Source organism: Microcaecilia unicolor, chromosome 1, assembly GCF_901765095.1.
Source record: "Microcaecilia unicolor chromosome 1, aMicUni1.1, whole genome shotgun sequence".
NCBI lineage: Eukaryota > Metazoa > Chordata > Amphibia > Gymnophiona > Siphonopidae > Microcaecilia > Microcaecilia unicolor.
The window spans coordinates 214,208,229-214,230,140 of NC_044031.1; the positions used below are offsets into that span (position 1 = coordinate 214,208,229).

A 21,912-nucleotide genomic window follows, 5' to 3' on the forward strand; every position below is an offset into this window, starting at 1 on the left:
ATGAAAGCTCAGACACAAATATGAAGCACCTCAATGAGCTGTTAGATGATATTGCTTAGAAGAAAAACAGTTACACCTCAGCTGTGCTTACCTTGAGTATGCTTGCTTTGTGCAAAGGGAACCTGCTTAAGATCTTGTGGGCTCCTTTTAAAAAACCGCGGTAAAAAGTGGCTTGTGATAGTGTAGGCACGGGTTTTGGGTGCACGCAAAAATATTTTTCAGCGCATGTACCAAAAATGCCTTTTAAAAAGTTTTGCCAAAAATGGACATGCGGCAAAATCACAATTGCTGCAGGTCCATTTTGGGTGTCTGACCTTACCGCCAGCCATAGACCTAAGGACCTACGCGGTAAGATGCCACTTGACATCCGTCCGCTACACGCGTCCGAAAATAAAAAACATTTTCCAGACGCGTGTAGCAAATGCGCACCAAAAATGAAATTACTGCAAAAGGCAGGCGGTAGTCAGGCAGTAAGTTCATTTTGGCGCGTGTTGGGCGTGCATAGAGCCTAATGCGGCTTAGTAAAAGGGGCCCTTAATGAGCCCCTTTCATTTCCTGGGGTGTTGAAAAAAGATCCTTCAAACTGGAAAAAAAAAGTTGAGGGCCAAGGTGGTCCCAAAAGTGTGCATCTTAAACCACTTGTTTTCTTTACAAAATAGTGTAGGTTTTTTTTAAAAAGATGATTTGAATTATCTTGCGGTATCACAGAGCATTCACAAGGTGGTAGCACATGGCAGTATTTAGTATAGCATTTATGTTAGGACAGCTTCCATATGAGAAGCCTAAAATTGTATATTGTGCTTCAAATGGTAAGGATTAACAAAAACCCCGAAACAAACTTCTAAGCCACGGAGCATGCTCCATTACATGGAAAGGCTATGTTAAAGATTTTTCTACAATTCTGCTGAATATCTGCTGCTTTTGCTGCAAGCATTATATGGAATTCCAATGAATGCACAATGCAGGCCTGACATTCTGGCACTAGTACTAGAAATGATGAAGGGTATGTTCAGGTCATGGTTTTACCACTGTTGCATAATTCCCGCAAATTCTTTAACTGATAGACAATGTAGGCTCACTGTGATCGTGGAAAAGATTACTGTAGTGTACTGAAAAATTTGGTATAGACCAACACCAACTTTAGAAAAACACGTATCAGAATCACAGTAAATATTTTTTTATACAATTTACAACTGCCCATTTGTTGGAAATAAATGTTATTCAATGTCATTACTAGCAAGTATTTTTGCTCTGTTAATCTTTGCCAGCAGTGTTAAATGGCTCTCCTGCTACTTTTCTTTTACAGGGAAAACATTTTATAAAAAGTTTTTAACAGAGGTTTGAAAGTGCATTTTTCTTCCCAAATTCTGATATGCCTGTCATGAAAATGTCCAGGCAAGTGTCTATAGTGTCTCCTTTTCAAAGGCTTTTAAATTGATCTACTGTAACAAAATACTCTAAAATGGGGAGGGGGTATGGAAATCCAATTCCCAAGACAAAGACAGTTCCGGTTCCGGATTCACAGTAAAGTCTCGATCATGGAGTGCAAGTGGATGGACAGGGGGAACCGGTATGATGAATTGTCTTTCTGACACTGCACCCACACCCCTTCTCTGTGAAGAAAAAACAACGAATGTTCGTCTCATCCGCATCATCGTTCATGCTTTGTGTTTGATTCGTTACGTTCAACGGTCATCCTGCTTCCGTTGCGGATCACCTCCTTCTTGCTCCAGTCCTTTTCCAAGTAAAATTCAGCTAACACAGGGCAATGATCTGAAGCCACACCACCCCAGGACCAGTTGTCTGGGATCCAAGGGTTTGTGAGGCCTTCTCTCACAACAGCCCAGTGACCTGTGAAAAGGAAAAAGTGGTGCTGTGAGAGGACTTCCAGAGAGGAAGAAAACTTCATTAGTGTATATTTTACCAGTTGGGAAATTGCATTTAAACTTGGAAAAAGGTAGACAGAGTTAAACAGGTAATCTCAGTGTCCTTATTTTAACTTACTCTGCTTATTTAGCAAAGGTAGTTTAGGGAATAGTTTTATTTTAGAATTTAAAGTGCTAAACACAGACACTTAAGTATACTAGAGCTCAGTTCTTAGTCCAGAAGAGGTGCAAATATAGAAATGTTAGCAGAAATTAGGGAAGCTAACAAACTGGGTATTTCAATTACCAAAAAATATAACTGGATAGCAAACTAAAACAAACAAAATATCTTTGCTCCAGATCGCAGAGAGGATTGCTCCCATCAAATATAGGACAGTCAGAATATTACTGCCACTAATAAAAATGATCTTGTGTATAGAGTTTTTCCCCACTTGGAATGGCAGCCAGTTACTAATGTTTGTATTAGAAACCCTATACGTTAAGGACCACTAAGGCAACTGCCTGCATTTGTCTATTATTATTTGTCTATTATTTTATCACTCTCTACTCAGTTGATAACACCCTCATCCTCCCCGTCCCATCTGCCCGCAACCTCGGAGTCATCTTTGACTCCTCCCTCTCCTTCTCTGCGCATATCCAACAGACTGCCAAGACCTGTCGCTTCTTCCTCTTCAACATCAGCAAAATTCGCCCTTTCCTCTCTGAGCACACCACACAAACTCTCGTCCACGCTCTCATTACCTCTCGCCTTGACTACTGCAACTTACTCCTTACCGGCCCTCCCACTTAGCCATCTATCCCCCCTTCAATCAGTTCAGAACGCTGCCACATGTCTTATATTCCGCCAGAACCGATATACTCATATCACCCCTCTCCTCAAGTCACTTCACTGGCTTCCGATCAGATACCGCATACAATTCAAGCTTCTACTCCTTACCTACAAATGCACCCGGTCTGCGGCTCCTCACTACCTCTCTACCCTCATCTCCCCCTATGTTCCCGCCCGTAACCTCCGCTCACAGGACAAATCCCTTCTTTCAGTACCCTTCTCCACCACTGCCAACTCCAGGCTCCGCTCATTCTGCCTTGCCTCACCCTATGCCTGGAACAATCTTCCTCAACCCCTACGCCAAGCCCCCTCCCTACCCATCTTCAAATCCCTGCTTAAAACTCACATCTTCAATGCTGCCTTTGGCACCTAACCTCTCGAGAAATATAGTATGCCCTATCAGATTGACTCTACACTTGTCTTTTAGATTGTACACCCGTCTTTTAGATTGTACACTTGTCTTTAAATTGTAAGCTCCTTGAGCAGGGACTGTCCTTCCATGTTAAATTGTACAGCGCTGCGTAACCCTAGTAGCGCTTTAGAAATGTTAAGTAGTAGTAGTATTATTCTGATTGTCCTATATTTGATGGGGGCAGTGCTCTCTGAGATCTACAGCAAGGATATCAGTTTTTGGTTTGATTTAAATAACCCAAGGGCTCATTTTACTAAGTGGTGGTAAGCCCAACACAGGCTTATCGCTTGTTAAACCCTCCAGTGATACTAAGTGAACGTCAGTGCACACAGGTGACAGAATTGGAAGAGTTGCTCAGTCACCCATTTACAGCGACTGAAAAATTACAAGCTGAGGATTTAACTCCAGGTATGTTCTTGAAGGAATTGAAGAACCTGATGTTTTGTCTTTCCCAAAAAAAGGAGGGTTAATTGCAGATGGCAATTCTGCTTCAATGACACAAAGAGAGGCACAATTATTAGAAGATACGATTCTTTCGGCAGCTGTTAATGCATGCACCAGATTCTTCTGGAAGATGAACAGCTGACTAAGTTGCTCTGCAAGAAGTCACAGAATGAATGGGTTCTATGAATGTCAGGAGGAAGAAGTTGAGGAGACTGAAGACATTGCAATACTAACACCAACTGAGGATTAATTTGATTTTGATAAACATCTGGATCAGAAAGAGCATGCAAAGCATCTCCGCATAGAAAATGATTCCTCCAAACACATAGAGAACAAATTGAGTAAATTTCAACTTAATTTCTCACTTGCACTAAAAGAAATTGAAAAATGTAATTGTTCATCAAAACAGTGCAAAAAGCTATTCCTTTATATCCTGAAACTATTAGAGATGTTGCTCTGATGGTTTCTGCTTTACCACTGACCCAAGTTAGTGTTGAGAGGTTGTTCCCTGCTTTGAGAATAATTAGATCAGATTTGAGGGCATCCATGAAGGAGGATCTGACTGAGGCGATTCTTTTTCTACTACTACTACTACTACTACTATTTAGCATTTCTATAGCGCTACAAGGCATACGCAGCGCTGCACAAACATAGAAGAAAGACAGTCCCTGCTCAAAGAGCTTACAATCTAATGGACAAAAAATAAATAAAGTAAGCAAATCAAATCAATTAATGTGAACGGGAAGGAAGAGAGGAGGGTAGGTGGAGGCGAGTGGTTACGAGTCAAAAGCAATGTTAAAGAGGTGGGCTTTCAGTCTAGATTTAAAGGTGGCCAAGGATGGGGCAAGACGTAGGGGCTCAGGAAGTTTATTCCAGGCGTAGGGTGCAGCGAGACAGAAGGCGCGAAGTCTGGAGTTGGCAGTAGTGGAGAAGGGAACAGATAAGAAGGATTTATCCATGGAGCGGAGTGCACGGGAAGGGGTGTAGGGAAGGACGAGTGTGGAGAGATACTGGGGAGCAGCAGAGTGAGTACATTTATAGGTTAGTAGAAGAAGTTTGAACAGGATGCGAAAATGGATAGGGAGCCAGTGAAGGGTCTTGAGGAGAGGGGTAGTATGAGTAAAGCGACCCGGGCGGAAGATGAGATGGGCAGCAGAGTTTTGAACCGACTGGAGAGGGGAGAGGTGATTAAGTGGGAGGCCAGCAAGAAGCAGATTGCAGTAGTCTAGACGAGAGGTGACAAGGGTGTGGATGAGGGTTTTGGAAGAGTGCTCGGAAAGAAAGGGGCGGATTTTACGGATGTTGTAAAGAAGGAAACGACAGGTCTTGGCGGTCTGCTGGATATGAGCAGAGAAGAAGAGAGAAGAGTCAAAGATGACCCCAAGGTTTCGAGCTGAGGAGACAGGGAGAATGAGAGAGCCATCAACAGAAATAGAAAACGGGGGCAGCGGGGAGGTGGGTTTGGGGGGGGAAAATGAGAAGCTCGGTTTTGGTCATATTTAATTTCAGGTGGCGTTGAGACATCCAGGCAGCAATGTCAGACAAGCACGCTGAAACTTTGGTTTGGATGCAAGGTGAGATATCAGGGGTAGAAAGGTAGATTTGGGAATCATCAGCATAGAGATGGTAGGAAAAGCCATGGGATGAGATTAATGAACCAAGGGAAGAAGTGTAGATAGAAAAGAGGAGGGGACCAAGAACAGAACCCTGAGGTACGCCGACAGGCAGAGGGATAGAAGTAGAAGAGGATCCACCAGAGTGAACACTAAAGGTGCGGAGGGAGAGGTAGGAAGAGAACCAGGAAAGGACAGAGCCCTGGAATCCAAGTGAGGACAGGGTATCGAGAAGTATGCTGTGATCGACAGTGTCAAAAGCAGCGGAAAGATCAAGAAGAATGAGGATGGAATATTGACCTCTGGATTTAGCCAGTAATAGGTCATTGGAGACTTTAGTAAGCGCAGTTTCGGTTGAGTGGAGAGGGCGAAAACCAGATTGTAATGGGTCAAGAATAGCATGTGAGGAGAGAAAATCAAGGCAGCGGCGGTGAACAGCACGCTCAAGTAATTTGGAGAGAAAAGGAAGGAGGGAGATGGGTCGGTAATTAGAGGGACAAGTAGGGTCAAGTGAAGGCTTCTTAAGGAGAGGTGTGACCACAGCATGTTTAAAGGCAGCAGGGACAGTCGCAGTGGAAAGTGAGAGGTTGAGAATGTGACAGATAAAAGGAATAAGAGTAGGAGAGATGGCATTAAGAAGGTGGGTGGGAATGGGATCAGAGGAACAGGTGGTACATTTTGAGGAAGAAAGGAGAAGTGTAGTTTCCTCAATAGTAACTTCAGGAAAGGAGGAAAGGGAATGAGGGGAAGGCGAGAGAGGGGAACGGACTAGTGGAGGGAGAGGTGGTGAGGTAGAGAAAGCAAGGTTTATCTTTTGAACCTTGTTGTGAAAGAATTCAGCAAGGGTCTGAGGAGATAATGAAGGGGGAGTTGGGGGAGGGGGCACCTTGAGCAGAGAGTTCAATGTGGTGAAGAGAAGTCGAGGATTAGAGCCAAGAGAGTTGGTCAGTTGGACATAATAATCCTGTTTGGCACGTAAAAGAGCAGATTGGAAGGAGGTCAGCATGAACTTAAAGTGTAAGAAATCAGCAAGGGCCCGAGATTTCCGCCAGAGGCGTTCGGCGGAGCGGGTACAGGAACGTAGGTAGCGGATATTAGAAGTCAGCCAAGGTTGGGGTTTTGTACGCCTTACAGGGCGGGTCTTTTTCTGAGGCTATCAATAGAAATCAAACAAAATAAAACATGGAAAAGAAAATAAGATGATACTTTTTTTATTGGACATAACTTAATACATTTCTTGATTAGCTTTCGAAGGTTGCCCTTCTTCGTCAGATCGGAAATAAGCAAATGAGGTAGCAGATAGTATTTGCTTATTTCCAATCTGAGGAAGAAGGGCAACCTTCGAAAGCTAATCAAGAAATGTATTAAGTTATGTCCAATAAAAAAGGTATCATCTTATTTTCTTTTCCATGTTTTATTTTGTTTGATTTCTATTGATAACCTTTAAGAGTGGACTAACACGGCTACCACACCTCTCTACTTTTTTCTGAGGCCAAATTCTTCAAAGATTTATTAAAATATTTCTCCTATGTGCTATTGGAGACCCCATTTGTGGACTTGAGCTGGATATAGTACAATAATATAAAACGTTTGATAGTAACCTATATCTTCATGATAATTTTGTAAATGAAATATTAGAATAAAAATAAATAGTTAGTTTTAGTTTGTAGCTAAAGTCGTGCTTTCAACCAAGAAATGTTTCCAGTGGCCTCCACAGGAATGTTTTGTCTTCTCGTCCATGTTCCCTGGGTCTGCATGATTTGAGCTGGTAACATCTAAACTGCTGCTGCTCCTTTATTATCCACTGTCAGCTTCCTTCTGCAGTCACAACCATAGATGACCCCATAACTGCAAGAAACTACACACACCTGTGTCATTCCAGCTGCAGAGGGAAGCAAGCAGTTTACATGGGGCCTTTACTGTGGAATGAGTTATCCCAGAAAATGAGGGAAGGCAGCAATTATTTGATCTTCAGAAAACCTCTAAAAACATTAGGCCCTGTTTACTAAGCCATGCTGGAGGCACACAAACCTTTTAGCATGTGCTAAAAATTAGCGTGTGCTAACGCTAGAGACACCCATAGGAATATAATGGATGTCTCTACCATTAGCCAACACTAATTTTCAGTATGCGCTAAAAGTTTGAATGTCTACAGCGAGGCTTAGTAAACAGGGCCTATGGTTCTTTGTTCAAACTCTTGTGCTGTAAAAAAAAAAAAAGTTATGAATTTTAAGTTGCAGCTATTAGATTGTCTAACTGATTAGGCTGTATATTTGTTTTATTTTCTGTTTTGTGGTTTTTTTTAAATTAGGGATTTTATTATTTGTTTTTGACTATTGCAAACAGTTTTGATGCCACATTGTGTAAAGCAATATAATAAGTGAATAAATCATACCAAATCAACTTGCCACATAAAGGATATTATGATAAGGGGAGAAAAAAGACAGATGATTCGCTTAGGACCCTCGTCTTTACTCACGGTCCTTGAGGGCCACAAACAAGTCAGTTTTTTAAGATACCCCTAATGAATATGCATGAGAGAGATTTGCATACATTGCCAGTACTGGCATACAAATCTCTTGTATGCACATTCAATATGGATATCCTGAAAATATGACCTATTGGTAGCCTTTGAGGATTGGGAGTAAAGAATAGGGACTTGGGGGTGAAAACCTATTAGTGGCCCCTGAGGACTAGGAATGAAGACCAAGGACTATGGGTATCTGGAGAGAGAAAAGGCAATTGTGCTGGGGAAAAGGGAAGGGAAAGTGACTATACCATTAGGGAATGGAAAGCAAGGAGGTTATGTCTGGTGGGGGGGGGGGGGGGGGGGGGGTGTAATCTACATGTTTTTCAATGTAAACCAAAACATCACAGGCAATGTGAACAGAATCCCAGGTTATGAGCATACTAATTCTGTTAACTTGCTTTCCGTGAAGCTAGTTACTAGACTGTAATATTTCAACACTGATTTCTGTTCATCCACTTAACATTAAATAAGGCCAAGTTGGCATCACCATGTGTGGAACACTGGTTAATACAAAGCCATATACCCCTGGATTCCGCAAATGGCGTCCAAATTTGAGCACAGATCCTAGATCCACAATCAGCTAATTAGGTAACAAGCCATTAACAATCAATTACTGAGAGTAACTGGCACTAATTAGGATTTGTGCGCTGATCTGCCTGTGTGGTATTCTATAACGCAGTGCATCTAAATTCTCACATGCAACTCAAAAGGGGGTGTGGCCATGGGAAGAGTGTGGGACGGTCAGGTGTGCTCCCAAAATTTAGGCGCGGTGTTATAGAACAGGGTCAGCTGTGCGCCTAACTGCCATCAGTTGGGTGCGAGGATTTACACCAGGCTTCAGCAGGGGTAATTCGTTGTGCCCAAAACTGAACACTGGAATTGGTGCTAAGCACTATTCTTTTTTTTTTTTCAAATGCTTTATAAGTGATATAGATCAAAGAAAACTTTGATTAAGGCAGTGGTTCCCAAACTTGGTCCTGGAGGCACCCCAGCCAGGCCAGGTTTTCAGGATACTCTCAGTGAATATTTGTGAGAGAGATTTGCAAGCAGTGGAGGCAATGCATGCAAAGCTCTCTCATGAATATTCATTGTGGGTATCCTGAAAACCTGACTGGCTGGGGTGCCTCCAGGACCAGGTTTGGGAACCACTGGATTAAGGAAAAAGGAATTTAAGTACAGTTTTGAAAACAGGCATTAAATTTAACAAAAATAATCCACAGGACTATTCTATAAAGGGCACTTGACGCAGAGTGCCCTTTAGACAACAGGAGCTTAGCATGAATCTTTCTGGAGCCCAACACTGGGTGCCATTTAATGAATCCGGCTCATGGCCACTTTCAGTAAAATGATCATCTAAGGGGCTTCACAAATTGAAGAAAATACCTTTCCCCTCCAGTCTGCACATCTGTTGAAATGCTAGCTCTTCAAGGCTAGAGATGCAAATTTGTCACAGAAAACTAACAAATTTTGCACATTAATCACAGATATATATATATATACAGTGGGGGAAATAAGTATTTGATCCCTTGCTGATTTTGTAAGTGTGCCCACTGACAAAGACATGAGCAGCCCATAATTGAAGGGTAGGTTATTGGTAACAGTGAGAGATAGCACATCACAAATTAAATCCGGAAAATCACATTGTGGAAAGTATATGAATTTATTTGCATTCTGCAGAGGGAAATAAGTATTTGATCCCCCACCAACCAGTAAGAGATCTGGCCCCTACAGACCAGGTAGATGCTCCAAATCAACTCGTTACCTGCATGACAGACAGCTGTCGGCAATGGTCACCTGTATGAAAGACACCTGTCCACAGACTCAGTGAATCAGTCAGACTCTAACCTCTACAAAATGGCCAAGAGCAAGGAGCTGTCTAAGGATGTCAGGGACAAGATCATACACCTGCACAAGGCTGGAATGGGCTACAAAACCATCAGTAAGACGCTGGGCGAGAAGGAGACAACTGTTGGTGCCATAGTAAGAAAATGGAAGAAGTACAAAATGACAGTCAATCGACAAGGATCTGGGGCTCCACGCAAAATCTCACCTCGTGGGGTATCCTTGATCATGAGGAAGGTTAGAAATCAGCCTACAACTACAAGGGGGGAACTTGTCAATGATCTCAAGGCAGCTGGGACCACTGTCACCACGAAAACCATTGGTAACACATTACGACATAACGGATTGCAATCCTGCAGTGCCCGCAAGGTCCCCCTGCTCCGGAAGGCACATGTGACGGCCCGTCTGAAGTTTGCCAGTGAACACCTGGATGATGCCGAGAGTGATTGGGAGAAGGTGCTGTGGTCAGATGAGACAAAAATTGAGCTCTTTGGCATGAACTCAACTCGCCGTGTTTGGAGGAAGAGAAATGCTGCCTATGACCCAAAGAACACCGTCCCCACTGTCAAGCATGGAGGTGGAAATGTTATGTTTTGGGGGTGTTTCTCTGCTAAGGGCACAGGACTACTTCACCGCATCAATGGGAGAATGGATGGGGCCATGTACCGTGCAATTCTGAGTGACAACCTCCTTCCCTCCGCCAGGGCCTTAAAAATGGGTCGTGGCTGGGTCTTCCAGCACGACAATGACCCAAAACATACAGCCAAGGCAACAAAGGAGTGGCTCAGGAAGAAGCACATTAGGGTCATGGAGTGGCCTAGCCAGTCACCAGACCTTAATCCCATTGAAAACTTATGGAGGGAGCTGAAGCTGCGAGTTGCCAAGCGACAGCCCAGAACTCTTAATGATTTAGAGATGATCTGCAAAGAGGAGTGGACCAAAATTCCTCCTGACATGTGTGCAAACCTCATCATCAACTACAGAAGACGTCTGACCGCTGTGCTTGCCAACAAGGGTTTTGCCACCAAGTATTAGGTCTTGTTTGCCAGAGGGATCAAATACTTATTTCCCTCTGCAGAATGCAAATAAATTCATATACTTTCCACAATGTGATTTTCCGGATTTAATTTGTGATGTGCTATCTCTCACTGTTACCAATAACCTACCCTTCAATTATGGGCTGCTCATGTCTTTGTCAGTGGGCACACTTACAAAATCAGTAAGGGATCAAATACTTATTTCCCCCACTGTATATATATATCAAACATATAAAAGGCGAGTGTCGTACTCACTCGCAAATGCGCAGTAGAGACTTCCCTCTCTGCCCCGCATAGCTACATGGGACCATGGGGGCCTGGGTCCCCTCAATTTTCCTCTGGGCCCCTAGTTTTGCTGGTGGGGGTCCCCAAGCCTTGTCCAGCGCCGGTCTCCTGCACCGCCGCATTGTCTGCTCTGCTCTTTCTTCCCCCTCACGTCCTTTTAAGGAGCGTACAGGGCGTGAGGGGGAAGAGAGAGCAGGGCAGGCAACGCGGCAGCGCTGGAGAAGGTTTCAGCTGGCGGGGGGTTGGGGACCCCTGCCAGCCAAGGTATTTGCTGCAGCAGTGGGTGGGGAGTGGCACGGCGGCAGGGGGGGGGTGACGAGGTGGCAGTGGCAGCGCCAAGGTGGCAGACCAAAATTGCCCCCTCACCTCGGGCTCTGGCCCCCTCCTACCACGAGGTCTGGCTACGCCCCTGGTTTTATGCCCTAGTGTCAGGTACTGACCCTTTTGGTATCTTTCCTGCCCTCTAACCTTGTGGATCATTTTGCTTTCTCTTCCCCTGCAAATTGTCTGTATTTTGGGTTAGTGTATACAGTACTTGCTTTGACTCCTCTCTCTTTTCACAACACTTTCTCTTAAGTCCAACATCCCACCTTTTTGCCCAACTTCTCAGCTTTCTCAATTTACGTTCTATATTACTCCACCCTCTCTGCAATAAATCAATGCATTTACCAGACACTCCATATCCACCTCTCCGCAATGTTTGTCAGTCTGTTAGTAACTGTAAATATCCAATTCAAAGACTTTCCTGCTCGGGCAGAAGGACTGAGTTCAGCTACTGCATGAAGTAAGTTATGGTTTTGTTTATTCTTGTGATAAGCAGTTGAAATTCAGGAAAAACAGGGTCTTCCTTGTGGATGTTGAGCTGCTGGTTTAGCTGGCTGTCTAGTAATACATATGAGCACAACAGTCTTAATATAGACAGAATAATTTATATACCACTTTGTCCATCACAAACCTGGTACAGCTAAATAGTCCTCAGATTCATGAAATAATACTGCGTAAATACTAGGATATTTATTTATTGGTATTTATTAAGGCCGTGTATGTTAACAAGTTCCTATCAAGGAGCCAGGACTGGTGCTTCCTGTTTTCTTTCCCTATGCAAACAATTACTATGCCCTCCTTAGTGCACCCTTCTCCTTCACTTGCCAGTAGATTCAAACGGATTCCATTTTATGTCTAATAATAACCCACTGCTTGAGGTGTGTGTTGGGGTGTGTGTGTGTGTGTGCCGCGGATGACTGGTGTTAGCTTCACATGCCAGCCACATAGGAAGAGAGGGAAATTTCATCCGTAATTCTGTCAGTGCTTACCATGCTTCCCTTTTTGCCAGCCTCATGCACAGGGAAGAGAGAGAAGAGGAGACAATAAACCAAGGCCTACTGGTGAGCACTGGTTCAACGACAGTATAAAATGTCACTCCTCGGGATTTGCCCCTGATCTGCGTTGCTGGTTGTATGGTTCCTGAGGCGAGGTCGTCTCACTAAATCTGACACATTTTGTTTTCATATAGATGGCTAAGTAACAAGAGGATCCAATCAGCTCCCTTCAGCACATATGCCCAGTACATATAATATGCTGTTTTCCAGAGTATTAGAAAATGGAAACACAGAGGACCAGAGAAAAGGATCACTTGGTCCATCTAGTCTGTCCATTAACATCTGCCACTCTCTTTAAAGGAATCTGATATACAAAAGATGGGATACCTGTAAAAGCTTTCTTCAGGCTTCGATTAATCCAGATGTTGTCCAGTGACTTCGAACCCTGTGGAGTCTTTGTGCTTATGTTTGTGAATGTATTGGCAGGAACCAGGTGATAAAATTTTTCTTTTCTCAAAATGTCAAAATCACTGCCATCTGGTGAGCGACTTAAACTTCCTAATATGATTATGTCCTTTTCCACTAGAAAAAAACAAAACAGTGGATTAAAAGAAGCTCTGTAACCAGAAACAGAAAGAAAACTTTTGCATGTTCTATTTGCTGTCTTTTTACAGCAAACTAGATGAAATTCAACTATACTCAGACCTGGAAGAATTCTTTAGAAAACTCCTCTTGAAGATACATTTCTACAAAAGAGAGACTCCTTGTGAGACTGGAACACAATTTTAAACAAAAGAACACACATTTCACCCTACATGATGGACAAAACAATAAACTAAACTAGACAACTACATAGAAAGCGTCAGACAGAGTGAAATCACAACTGTGAAGCAAACAAAAGAAAATTTGGTACAACCTCTCTCCACCAGAAGGAGCTGCCGTTAAAAAAAACCTACAAAATAATCAAAACATCGTCATCAAACCTGCACACAAAGGAGGCTCTATACTGATTACTAGCCGCTGAGCCCGTTAAAACGGGCTAGTATGGGGTTTTGGCAAGCCCCCCCCCGAGGTCACCGCTACCGGTCCCCCGGAGTCGCCGCCACCACCCCTGCACCCGGCCCGGGCCCTCTCTTCGGTATTGAACTTACATTGGCGAAACGCAGGCAGCACGCAGATCAGTTGAGCTCCCGTCGGCCTTCCTTCTCTGCCTACAGTGGGGAAAATAAGTATTTGATCCCTTGCTGATTTTGTAAGTTTGCCCACTGACAAAGACATGAGCAGCCCATAATTGAAGGGTAGGTTATTGGTAACAGTGAGAGATAGCACATCACAAATTAAATCCGGAAAATCACATTGTGGAAAGTATATGAATTTATTTGCATTCTGCAGAGGGAAATAAGTATTTGATCCCCCACCAACCAGTAAGAGATCTGGCCCCTACAGACCAGGTAGATGCTCCAAATCAACTCGTTACCTGCATGACAGACAGCTGTCGGCAATGGTCACCTGTATGAAAGACACCTGTCCACAGACTCAGTGAATCAGTCAGACTCTAACCTCTACAAAATGGCCAAGAGCAAGGAGCTGTCTAAGGATGTCAGGGACAAGATCATACACCTGCACAAGGCTGGAATGGGCTACAAAACCATCAGTAAGACGCTGGGCGAGAAGGAGACAACTGTTGGTGCCATAGTAAGAAAATGGAAGAAGTACAAAATGACTGTCAATCGACAAAGATCTGGGGCTCCACGCAAAATCTCACCTCGTGGGGTATCCTTGATCATGAGGAAGGTTAGAAATCAGCCTACAACTACAAGGGGGGAACTTGTCAATGATCTCAAGGCAGCTGGGACCACTGTCACCACAAAAACCATTGGTAACACATTACGACATAACGGATTGCAATCCTGCAGTGCCCGCAAGGTCCCCCTGCTCCGGAAGGCACATGTGACGGCCCGTCTGAAGTTTGCCAGTGAACACCTGGATGATGCCGAGAGTGATTGGGAGAAGGTGCTGTGGTCAGATGAGACAAAAATTGAGCTCTTTGGCATGAACTCAACTCGCCGTGTTTGGAGGAAGAGAAATGCTGCCTATGACCCAAAGAACACCGTCCCCACTGTCAAGCATGGAGGTGGAAATGTTATGTTTTGGGGGTGTTTCTCTGCTAAGGGCACAGGACTACTTCACCGCATCAATGGGAGAATGGATGGGGCCATGTACCGTACAATTCTGAGTGACAACCTCCTTCCCTCCGCCAGGGCCTTAAAAATGGGTCATGGCTGGGTCTTCCAGCACGACAATGACCCAAAACATACAGCCAAGGCAACAAAGGAGTGGCTCAGGAAGAAGCACATTAGGGTCATGGAGTGCCCTAGCCAGTCACCAGACCTTAATCCCATTGAAAACTTATGGAGGGAGCTGAAGCTGCGAGTTGCCAAGCGACAGCCCAGAACTCTTAATGATTTAGAGATGATCTGCAAAGAGGAGTGGACCAAAATTCCTCCTGACATGTGTGCAAACCTCATCATCAACTACAGAAGACGTCTGACCGCTGTGCTTGCCAACAAGGGTTTTGCCACCAAGTATTAGGTCTTGTTTGCCAGAGGGATTAAATACTTATTTCCCTCTGCAGAATGCAAATAAATTCATATACTTTCCACAATGTGATTTTCCGGATTTAATTTGTGATGTGCTATCTCTCACTGTTACCAATAACCTACCCTTCAATTATGGGCTGCTCATGTCTTTGTCAGTGGGCAAACTTACAAAATCAGCAAGGGATCAAATACTTATTTCCCCCACTGTATGTCCTGCCCTCATGTGACGTAAACGTCGGCGAGGGCGGGACACAGGCAGGAAAGAAAGGGCGGCGGGAGCTCAGCTGATCTGCGTGCTGCGTTTCGCCAATGTAAGTTCAATACTGAAGAGAGTGCTTGGGCCGGGTTGAGGGGGGGGGCGGCGGCGACCTTGGGGGGGGGGAGCGGTAGCGGCGATCTCGGGGGAGGGAGCGGTAGCGACGTCGGTGGCTTCGCACAGTTTTCCTCTCTGTCCCGCCCCCGTCATCACGTATTGATGCGGGGGCGGGACAGAGAGGGAAGTCTCTACTGCGCATTTGCGAGTGAGTACGGTCACTCGCCATTTATATGTTTGATAGACACACAAAAATATACTGAAGAACCCACACAGGATTATACAAAACAGTTGAAAAATCTTATCAAAACACTTCGTACAGCCACATTAAAAAAAAAACCCAACTCATACCAAACCATCCTTCTGTGGCCACATTCTACATGCTACCTAAAACCTAGAAATCCTGGCATACCAATCATATCTGGCACACTCACAGAGGAAATTTTATTTATTGGGATTTATTAACCACCTTTATGAACAGATTCACCCAAGGCGGTATACAGTAGGTATAGAACATCAAACTTACAATTTTAACAGCATACAATAGTAAAATGAACAAGTATAAACATAAATACAATGAAAGAGGAAAACTTGAAAACAACAAACAGAACCTAATAATAGGACTACCATGAAACAGGATCAAAAATATACGCATTTAACAACACTGAAATTCAAATACCAGAGATATAATACAATGTAAGCATAATAGTGATGGAATATCTAATAAGCCCATAATTAATTCTGGCATTTATATTCTGCTTAACCAATAAGTTCAAAGCCGAGAACAATCTCATATTATAAGCAGGTACTCTCTCTGTCCCTAGAGGACTCACAATCTCGGCTTTTGTGCCTGAGGCAATGGAGGGTTACACTTATCTTTACTGGGTGGATGACTGGGCTGAGTTTACACCATATTCTCCCGTGTATTGTGTTTTAAAATCCTCTTCACATCTCTCTATTCCCGACGTGGAAATCATGTTTCACTGTTGACGCTTTCTCAAGGGAATGTAATTCCAATCTAGTAAACAAGCGGGAGAGATCTCTGTGGCTGCTCCTCCCTGCTAAAGTGAACCCAGTAAAGATAAGTGAAGAAGTTTTAAAGACATTTTATGGACCGTTTAGCTAATAGAAATCTTTCTGGGGCAGCACAAGATTAAATTTATTTACATAACGAGGAGAGGAAGGAAGGATAAGTGCTGTGATGTTTGGCAGCTGATGTCTTACTCCATATTTATGGTTAAAAAGGCACTACTGAGCACTGCAAATTAAAACAGAAAAATATGTATTGTGATTGATTTGATCATATATAGGATATTCTGGTGTAATTGGAAATATCATGTATATATATCGCCAGTCCATAAAAACAGCCACCAGTGAGCTTTGTTGCTTTATGTATCAAGTGTCATCTGTAGAGATCAGGATTAACTATGCCAAGTGGAGTCGTGTCATCTGATGGTATTGGGATGGAAAGGCTCCCCAAAGTTCAAGTAGTGTAAGTTCTGAGCATGCACAGCCCTTTCCATGTGTAGTAGCTCCCTCTTAACTTAGTTTAAAGTTTGGAATAAACTCTCTGGGAGGTAGGTGGGATTGTTTGCTTGATTAATCCTGCTGTCTGTGGAGAGCACTTGTTACAGGAAGCAACTTTGCTTTCTCTGTCAATTGAATCAGGCTTACAAGCGGGTGAGGTGACTTGCAAGTTCAGGGTTGCTTGAACATCTCACAGAACTGTCCCATTGTTGAGCAGAAACTTGCTCAAACACGTATGCAAGAGATGAAAACATCATTTGGACAAATTGTTTAGTACTGCTTGACTAATGGCTCTGCCCCTGGTAGAAGACTGCCTATTTACATGTGTGAAGTAAAGCACAGAGGAAGGGCCAGGTACATGCTCTCCAGTGATGCAGATTTCTAGACAGCTATAGCAATCACAGTGCATTTGTATCCCACATTTTCCCACCTCTTTGCAGGCTCAATGTGGCTAACAATACATCATGAATGTTGGAAATGTATAAGAGAATATACATTTAGTATTACATAAGGATCCTGTTTAACATGATAATGATGAAATAAGATAGTAGAGTGACAAGCAAATGCTGTAAGACAATTCTGGGTATATTTGTAGGAGTTCACATTTGTTGATCTTTGTGATATGCCTTGTTAAAGAGATGGGTCTTCAGTAGTTTGCAGAAGTTAGTTAGTTCATAGATCGTTTTCAGGCTGTGCGGCAGCGCGTTCCAGAATTGCGTGCTCAAGTAGGAAAAGGTAGAGGCATGCGTTAGTTTGTATTTTAGACCTTTACAGTTGGGGAAGTAAAGATTGAAGAATATGCGGGATGATTTTTTTTAGCATTCCTGGGTGGTAAGTCTATCAGGTCTGACATGTAGGTTGGGACATCTCCGTGAATGATTTTGTGAACTAGGGTACATATTTTGAACGTAATGCGTTCTTTAAGTGGGAGCCAGTGTAGCTTTTCTCATAGGGGTTTCGCACTTTCATATTTTGTTTTACCGAATATGAGTCTAGCTGCTGTGTTCTGAGCTGTCTGAAGTTTCTTGATTATTTGCTCCTTGCAGCCAGCATAGAGTGCGTTGCAGTAGTCTAAATGACTGAGTACCATTGATTGTACCAGATTGCGGAAGACGGTTCTTGGGAAGAAAGGTCTTACTCTTTTTAGTTTCCACATTGAGTGGAACATCTTCTTAGTTGTGTTTTTCGCGTGACTCTCAAGAGTTAGGTGTCGATCAATGGTAACTCCAAGAATTTTTAGGGTATCCGATATTGGAAGGTTCAGTTTTGATGTGGTAATGGTGGTGAATTTGTTCATGTTGTATTGAGAGGTGAGGATTAGGCATTGGTTTTTTTCTGCATTGAGTTTCAGTTGAAATGCATCCGCCCATGAATGCATGATATGTAGGCTTTGGTTGATATCATTGGAAATTTCCTTTAAATCTTGTTTAAGTGGGATGTAAATTGTTACATTGTCTGCGTATATATATGGGTTGAGGTTTTGGTTTGATAGTAATTTGGCCAAGGGTATCATCATTAGGTTGAATAAGGCTGGTGAGAGGGGGGATCCCTGTGGAACTCCGTATTCAGGTATCCATGTGGCTGATGTAGTCAAGTTAGATGTCATTTGGTATGATTTGATGAGTCAGAGAAACATCTGCTTGAAAGCGAATGCTACATACCTGTAGAAGGTATTCTCCGAGGACAGCAGGCTGATTGTTCTCACTGATGGGTGACGTCCACGGCAGCCCCTCCAATCGGAATCTTCACTAGCAAAGTCCTTTGCTAGCCCTCGCGCGCCCGCGCGCACCGCGCATGCGCGGCCGTCTTCCCGCCCGAAACCGGCTCGAGCCGGCCAGTCCAGTATGTAGCAAGACAAACTCTCAAGGGAAGAGACAACTCCAAAGGGGAGGCGGGCGGGTTTGTGAGAACAATCAGCCTGCTGTCCTCGGAGAATACCTTCTACAGGTATGTAGCATTCGCTTTCTCCGAGGACAAGCAGGCTGCTTGTTCTCACTGATGGGGTATCCCTAGCCCCCAGGCTCACTCAAAACAACAACCATGGTCAATTGGGCCTCGCAACGGCGAGGACATAACAGAAATTGACCTAAAAAAATTTACCAACTAACTGAGAGTGTAGCCTGGAACAGAACAAACAGGGCCCTCGGGGGGTGGAGTTGGATCCTAAAGCCCAAACAGGTTCTGAAGAACTGACTGCCCGAACCGACTGTCGCGTCGGGTATCCTGCTGCAGGCAGTAATGGGATGTGAATGTGTGGACAGAAGCCCACGTCGCAGCTTTGCAAATTTCTTCAATGGAGGCTGACTTCAAGTGGGCTACCGACGCAGCCATGGCTCTAACATTATGAGCCGTGACATGACCCTCAAGAGCCAGCCCCGCCTGGGCGTAAGTGAAGGAAATGCAATCTGCTAGCCAATTGGATATGGTGCGTTTCCCTACAGCCACTCCCCTCCTATTGGGATCAAAAGAAACAAACAATTGGGCGGACTGTCTGTGGGGCTGTGTCCGCTCCAGGTAGAAGGCCAATGCTCTCTTGCAGTCCAATGTGTGCAGCTGACGTTCAGCAGGGCAGGAATGAGGACGGGGAAAGAATGTTGGCAAGACAATTGACTGGTTCAGATGGAACTCCGACACGACCTTTGGCAGAAACTTAGGGTGAGTGCGGAGGACTACTCTGTTGTGATGAAATTTGGTGTAAGGGGCCTGGGCTACCAGGGCCTGAAGCTCACTGACTCTACGAGCCGAAGTAACTGCCACCAAGAAAATGACCTTCCAGGTCAAGTACTTCGGATGGCAGGAATTCAGTGGCTCAAAAGGAGGTTTCATCAGCTGGGTGAGAACGACATTGAGATCCCATGACACTGTAGGAGGCTTGACAGGGGGCTTTGACAAAAGCAAACCTCTCATGAAGCGAACAACTAAAGGCTGTCCTGAGATCGGCTTACCTTCCACACTGTAATGGTATGCACTAATCGCACTAAGGTGAACCCTTATGGAGTTGGTCTTGAGACCAGACTCAGACAAGTGCAGAAGGTAATCAAGCAGGGTCTGTGTAGGACAAGAGCGAGGATCTAAGGCCTTGCTGTCACACCAGACGGCAAACCTCCTCCAAAGGAAGAAGTAACTCCTCTTAGTGGAATCTTTCCTGGAAGCAAGCAAGATGCGGGAGACACCCTCTGACAGACCCAAAGAGGCAAAGTCTACGCCCTCAACATCCAGGCCGTAAGAGCCAGCGACTGGAGGTTGGGATGCAGAAGAGCCCCTTCGTCCTGTGTGATGAGGGTCGGAAAACACTCCAATCTCCACGGTTCTTCGGAGGACAACTCCAGAAGAAGAGGGAACCAGATCTGACGCGGCCAAAAGGGAGCAATCAGAATCATGGTGCCTCGGTCTTGCTTGAGTTTCAACAAAGTCTTCCCCACCAGAGGGATGGGAGGATAAGCATACAGCAGGCCCTCCCCCCAATCCAGGAGGAAGGCATCCGATGCCAGTCTGCCGTGGGCCTGAAGCCTGGAACAGAACTGAGGGACTTTGTGGTTCACTCGAGATGCGAAGAGATCTACCAAGGGGGTGCCCCACGCTTGGAAGATCTGGCGCACCAATCGGGAGTTGAGCGACCACTCGTGAGGTTGCATAATCCTGCTCAACCTGTCGGCCAGACTGTTGTTTACGCCTGCCAGATATGTGGCTTGGAGCACCATGCCTTGACGGCGAGCCCAAAGCCACATGCTGACGGCTTCCTGACACAGGGGGCGAGATCCGGTGCCCCCCTGCTTGTTGACATAGTACATGGCAACCTGGTTGTCTGTCTGAATTTGGATAATTTGGTGGGACAGCCGATCTCTGAAAGCCTTCAGAGCGTTCCAGATCGCTCGTAACTCCAGAAGATTGATCTGCAGATCGCGTTCCTGGAGGGACCAGCTTCCTTGGGTGTGGAGCCCATCGACATGAGCTCCCCATCCCAGGAGGGACGCATCCGTGGTCAGCACTTTTTGTGGCTGAGGAATTTGGAAGGGACGTCCCAGAGTCAAATTGGAGCAAATCGTCCACCAATACAGGGAGTCGAGAAAACTCGTGGACAGGTGGATCACGTCCTCTAGACCTCCGGCGGCCTGATACCACTGAGAGGCCAGGGTCCATTGAGCAGATCTCATGTGAAGGCGGGCCATGGGAGTCACATGAACTGTGGAGGCCATGTGGCCCAGCAATCTCAACATCTGCCGAGCTGTGATCTGCTGGGACGCTCGCACCCGCGAGACGAGGGACAACAAGTTGTTGGCTCTCGTCTCTGGGAGATAGGCGCGAGCCGTCCGAGAATCCAGCAGAGCTCCTATGAATTCGAGTCTCTGCGCTGGGAGAAGGTGGGACTTTGGATAATTTATCACAAACCCCAGTAGCTCCAGTAGGCGAATAGTCATCTGCATGGACTGCAGGGCTCCTGCCTCTGATGTGTTCTTTACCAGCCAATCGTCGAGATATGGGAACACGTGCACCCCCAGCCTGCGGAGTGCCGCTGCTACCACAGCTAGGCACTTTGTGAACACCCTGGGCGCAGAAGCGAGCCCAAAGGGTAGCACACAGTACTGGAAGTGGCGTGTGCCCACCTGAAATCGCAGATACTGTCTGTGAGCTGGCAGTATCGGGATGTGTGTGTAGGCATCCTTCAAGTCCAGAGAGCATAGCCAATCGTTTTGCTGAATCATGGGGAGAAGGGTGCCCAGGGAAAGCATCCTGAACTTTTCTTTTTCGAGATATTTGTTCAGGGCCCTTAGGTCTAGGATGGGACGCATCCCCCCTGTTTTCTTTTCCACAAGGAAGTACCTGGAATAGAATCCCAGCCCTTCTTGCCCGGATGGCACGGGCTCGACCGCATTGGCGCTGAGAAGGGCGGAGAGTTCCTCTGCAAGTACCTTCTTGTGTTGGAAGCTGTAAGACTGAGCTCCCGGTGGACAATTTGGAGGTTTTGATGTCAAATTGAGGGTGTATCCCTGCCGGACTATTTGCAGAACCCACTGATCGGAGGTTATGAGAGGCCACCTTTGGTGAAAAGCTTTCAACCTCCCTCCGACTGGCAGGTCGCCCGGCACGGACACTTGGATGTCGGCTATGCTCTGCTGGAGCCAGTCAAAAGCTCGCCCCTTGCTTTTGCTGGGGGGCCGCGGGGCCTTGCTGAGTCGCACGCTGCTGACGAGAGCGAGCGCGCTGGGGCTTAGCCTGGGCCGCAGGCTGTCGGGAAGGAGGATTGTACCTACGCTTGCCAGAAGAGTAGGGAACA

At 45.3% G+C, this 21,912-nt stretch overlaps 1 protein-coding gene across 1 annotated transcript in view; it reads right to left on the reverse strand.

Moving 5' to 3' along the window:
• Positions 1 to 472: 472 nt before the first annotated feature.
• The window catches only part of EEPD1 (endonuclease/exonuclease/phosphatase family domain containing 1), a 226,499-nt gene continuing 205,059 nt past the window's right edge, over positions 473 to 21,912 (reverse strand). The window contains exons 6-7 of the mRNA XM_030204174.1: positions 12,585 to 12,779; positions 473 to 1,851 (exon numbers count right to left, since the gene is read on the reverse strand). Of these exons, the coding sequence (XP_030060034.1) occupies positions 1,652 to 1,851; positions 12,585 to 12,779 (395 nt within the window). The 3' untranslated portion in view covers positions 473 to 1,651. The remainder of the gene's footprint in view (positions 1,852 to 12,584; positions 12,780 to 21,912) is intronic.